The 4,653-nt window shown below is 33.4% G+C and overlaps 1 protein-coding gene across 1 annotated transcript; it reads left to right on the forward strand.

Moving 5' to 3' along the window:
• The first annotated feature begins 1,545 nt into the window (after window positions 1-1,545).
• LOC106315752 (cytochrome b561 and DOMON domain-containing protein At3g25290) lies at window positions 1,546-3,255 on the forward strand. The gene is made up of 3 exons (XM_013753570.1): window positions 1,546-2,273; window positions 2,342-2,596; window positions 2,814-3,255. The coding sequence occupies exons 1-3, from the start codon at window positions 1,620-1,622 to the stop codon at window positions 3,063-3,065; spliced, it is 1,161 nt and encodes a 386-aa protein (XP_013609024.1). The 5' UTR covers window positions 1,546-1,619; the 3' UTR covers window positions 3,066-3,255.
• The last annotated feature ends 1,398 nt before the right edge of the window (window positions 3,256-4,653 follow it).

Below are 4,653 nucleotides of genomic sequence, written 5' to 3' on the forward strand. Positions count from 1 at the left end.
AAAACCAATTTTCAAAAAAAAAAAGAGGTTAGTTTTGTGTTTGACTTTAAGTTGTAGGTCAATTTTGCAAAAAGCCCTACTTTTTATAAATTCTCAAAGTTTATTGTTATTTAAAATGTGATATGTAAATAGTATATATTTTATTTAAAATATTTCAATAATTTTTACAACACCCAAAATGGAATTAAATATTTATAGATGTTTTTAATTCTGATTATCTAATTTATTTGATATTATAGATATTTTTTTAATTTCACAAATTCTACAGCCTATAAAAGAAAACTTTCGGTTTTTTACCTAAAATACATTAAAAAGAATTTTGCTTTACATTTTTTGTTGTAGCTTTAAAAATAAAGTCAAAACATGATTGGTAAGAGTTTATAAAAACTTGATTTATGTTTTAACTATTAAAAATAAAGATACAACATGATTGGTAAAGTTTAGTGATTTAAAAGTAAACTAGATTTTGATCCGCGCTTCGAAAACGCGGGTTTTCTGAGATTATATTATAATATAAAGTCATATTATATTGAGCAAGAGAATTTTTGAAAATTATATATTCTATAAGTAGTCTATTTAATATTTTATATGTACATTTTATATAATTTTCTCTTAGACCTGGATATTTAATCAAGACCAAAGACCAAACCGAAATCGATTCAAAACATAGGTTTAGTTTGGGTTTGGGTTCAGAGAAAATTACCTAATAGGTATTTCTTTTGGATCCTCTGGTCTTTGTTTGAGTTTGGATCCTACCCGAGACCTTTGTTATAGTTTTCATGTGAATATTTTATATTTTAGATGCCTCACCATTTTGTAGTGCAATTGAATTGTGGTATTAAATTTTTTGTTTTATAAATTTATATTTGTTTCCGTTTTAAGTGTTTTATAATTTTTTTTATAAATTTACATTGCAGATGTATCATATATTTGTCAAAATCTATTTATTAGTTATTCTTTTATTTTTTCCATATTTAAAAGTGAGATTTATTACGTGTATTTGAGTTATGGTAACTGAATATATTTGATGAAATATTAATTACAAATCGAGTTTTTTATATTGCTAAAAGGCCATATTTTTTTTTAAATGTTATCCATGTTTCCAAACAATATAGATGTATAGTGCTATTCTTGTTTACAAACAAATCTAAAATGTACTTCAATTTTAATAATATAGATAAAGTTAAAGTAAAGAGATAAAGCCTAACCAATCTCCCCTGTTATATCATTCCAAAAACTGACAATCGAGTTGCAGTCTAACTTAAGAACATACTAGGAATAGTATATACAGTTATGTGATCTGATGATACTTTTGAGAATAATATCTTGTCTAATATATATTTATATCAAATCGGTAAAGAAACTAAAGATATTTATTTTATGCATTTAGAATAAAATCATTGTTTATTGTAATGTATATCAGAACAATTTCTTTCTAGAATCAAACATTGTTTTGTTATATTTTCAAAAAGCAAATACTAAAACTGAAAAGAATCTAATATCTGTAAAATAAACACCTAAACACATGCTAGTTTTTTGACCAAAAAAAAAACACATGCTAGTTTTGTCTATTTATTCCCTCAAAAAGCTTTATTACGGTTAGAACAACCCATCAAAAGATGGCAGCTTCTTCTTCCGTCGGAATCTCTCTCTCCTTCTTTTTCTGGGCTCTGCTAATCTCACCGTCTGTCTCACAACAAACATGCAAGTCACAGACATTCTCCGGCGACAAGACCTACCCTCATTGCCTAGACCTCCCTCAACTCAAAGCCTTCCTCCACTACTCATACGACGAACCAAACACAACCCTCGCCGTCGTCTTTTCCGCTCCGCCGTCGAAGCCTGGAGGATGGATTGCTTGGGCAATAAATCCACAAGCCACCGGCATGGCTGGAGCTCAAACCTTAGTGGCCTACAAGGACCCAAGTAAAGGCGTTGCCGTCGTGAAGACGCTAAACATTAGCTCTTACAGCACGATTATTCCGTCGAAGCTAGCGTTCGACGTTTGGGACATGAAAGCAGAGGAGGTGTCCGGAGACGGAGGAGGGACGCTGAGAATCTTCGCGAGGATTAAAGTTCCGTCTGATTTGGCTGCGAAGGGAAAGGTGAATCAGGTTTGGCAAGTCGGTCCTGGAGTGAGTCCCAAGGGGATGATAGCGAAGCACGACTTCGACACGGCGAATCTTTATTCTAAAGGACCTCTTGATTTAAGCGGCAATAACAACGGCGGCGGGGGCGGAGGCGAGGGAGATTCTAGAGTCAAGAAGAGAAATGTGAGTTTCTGTATTAAATAAATTAAATAAAAACAAAACAAAACAAAACTGAAGCTAAATTTGTGCAGATTCATGGGATATTAAACGCCGTGAGTTGGGGGATTCTGTTTCCGGTCGGAGCAATAGTAGCCAGGTACATGAGGATATTTGAATCCGCAGATCCTGCTTGGTTTTACATCCACGTGTCTTGTCAGTTCTCTGCTTACGTCATTGGCGTTGCTGGTTGGGCCACCGGGCTCAAGCTCGGCCACGAGTCCGAAGGTGTTCGTTTTGCCAGCCACGGTAACATCGGCATCGCCCTCTTCTCCCTCGCCACCATTCAGGTAAATTACAAAAGGCCCTGTTTCTTACCCTTTAAAGTTATTTATTGTTCCGAGACATGTTTCGAAAAGTTGAAAAAAGCTCTTCTTCATATCAATCACTAAAGTTGTTAAAACCATCACTTCCTTTTAACTTAACTCTAACCTATGTTTACCATTTGCTTTTGACTATGTTTCTTGAGCTTGAGAGTACTTTCTTGTCTTTTCTGTCATCATTTAGATGTTTGCGATGTTGCTAAGGCCAAAGAAAGACCACAAATATAGATTATATTGGAATATCTACCACCATGGAGTCGGCTATTCCATCCTCACCCTCGGGATCATTAATGTATTCAAAGGTCTTAGCATCTTGAACCCACAAGACACATACAAGACTGCTTACATTGCAGTGATCGCGAGCCTTGGAGGCATAGCTTTGCTCTTTGAAGCCGTCACTTGGGTCATTGTGCTCAAGAGAAAATCAAACAGCTAAATGAAGCCTTTTAGGACATGAGTAAACAAAGATCTATATTATCTGGAGATGTTGTTACTAATTTATTATGATGAACATTCAAGGTCTTGATGTATTGAAGAAACACATGTATGATTATTGTCTTGTACGAGATTTGTTTTTAGAGTGTTTATTATTGTACTTTGAATATATGAACATTTAGAGTTTCCAATTAGTTATTTGGACTTTTTTTTTGTCAACAGTTATTTGGACTTATTCCATGTGACAAAGACAATCAGGTATGTCCACATGCTTGTGGCCAATTAAATATTTTGTAAGATAAAAAGTCTACCTACTAATTCCCAGACAAATTATGCTGCCAAAACATAATCATACCTAGGTGTCGTCCTCTCATTATTCATTAGACTCGTTTCTCAAAGGTCCCAGTCCACTTTATTTAAGGCACCATTGCAAATTTTTGTTGAAATGTCATTTGAAAACTTTTTTAACATTGTTTGCTTCTTTGATTTGTTAAAATTTTATTTGAAAACTCTATAGACGTTTTTTCCTTCTTTAGTTATGAAAGGTGACCGTATTTGTATATTCCACAAACAATTACTAAAACATCCTATTTTCAGGTATTGAGTGTGAGCAAGCATAAACAAATATGGCTAAAATATTCACCATAGAAAAGGAGACCCCATGAACGCCTGACAATTACCGCACCATTTTCTTTGCGGTGTAAGCAAATTTGTCATTTCGTATGATCATTCCATAAAATGCACTTAAGGGTAACCTCTCTGATAATTATTTAATATAAGATTATATCATTGATTAATGATATAAACTAAAGTGAACGGATTAATTAATTTTTTTTTAGCTTCCACTTCTTCAACGTTACCAACCTAAAATGATTTCTCCAATGACATCTATGAATTCAAACAAATATGCATATTGTCCAGATTGTATAGAAATACAAATGCATGCTTCTTTTTAGAGAAAATATATTCAAATATTATTACCTATCAATAAGTTCCTTTCACATTTTCATCTTAACACCTCACCAAAATTAGTGAAATACTTTTCCGGTACAGCTTTCGGAAAATAAATCAAATCTTTGGTCCTAGTTGTTCGAAGAATATAGAGATTATAAGGAAACGAACTCATCCTGGACTCGTCACCGTATTATTTTAGACGGAATGCATTGATTGATAAAGCTTGCCCAGTTGCCCTTCAATTAGAAAATGTTATGCTTCTCTGGAAGTTCATTCTTAATAGATGTATGCAATATGGTACCATGTATTTAGCGAAAAAGACACGCATTTGTACATTCTTATGTCGTGAGAAACCTTCGTTAGATTTTGACAGTAATAGTACAGTACGCTCACCAATTTATCCACAAAGATTAAATAAATAAAGTTTCCCGCTATGGAATCGTACAAAATCTATTTATTTGTTGATAATCTTCACGTGAATTTTCTGGGTCTCACTTGATGCTTTTAATATAGATTGACCGGAACATAGTGTGGAACACTTTAAAAAAATTTATCTTTGTTTGAATATTTAAGTCATTTAATCGACATTGTTGAGGAGAAGAGATTGAATTTTTATCTGTGAAACTTGGTTGCAT

Source organism: Brassica oleracea, chromosome C9 (genome assembly GCF_000695525.1).
Source record: "Brassica oleracea var. oleracea cultivar TO1000 chromosome C9, BOL, whole genome shotgun sequence".
Taxonomy (NCBI): Eukaryota; Viridiplantae; Streptophyta; class Magnoliopsida; order Brassicales; family Brassicaceae; genus Brassica; species Brassica oleracea.

Coding starts and splice junctions, on each gene's coding strand:
- LOC106315752 (XM_013753570.1), top strand. CDS start 1,620: ATGGCAGCTTCTTCTTCCGTCGGAATCTCTCTCTCCTTCTTTTTCTGG. Junction 2,274..2,341: donor CTAGAGTCAAGAAGAGAAAT/GTGAGTTTCTGT, acceptor AAATTTGTGCAG/ATTCATGGGATATTAAACGC. Junction 2,597..2,813: donor TCTCCCTCGCCACCATTCAG/GTAAATTACAAA, acceptor GTCATCATTTAG/ATGTTTGCGATGTTGCTAAG.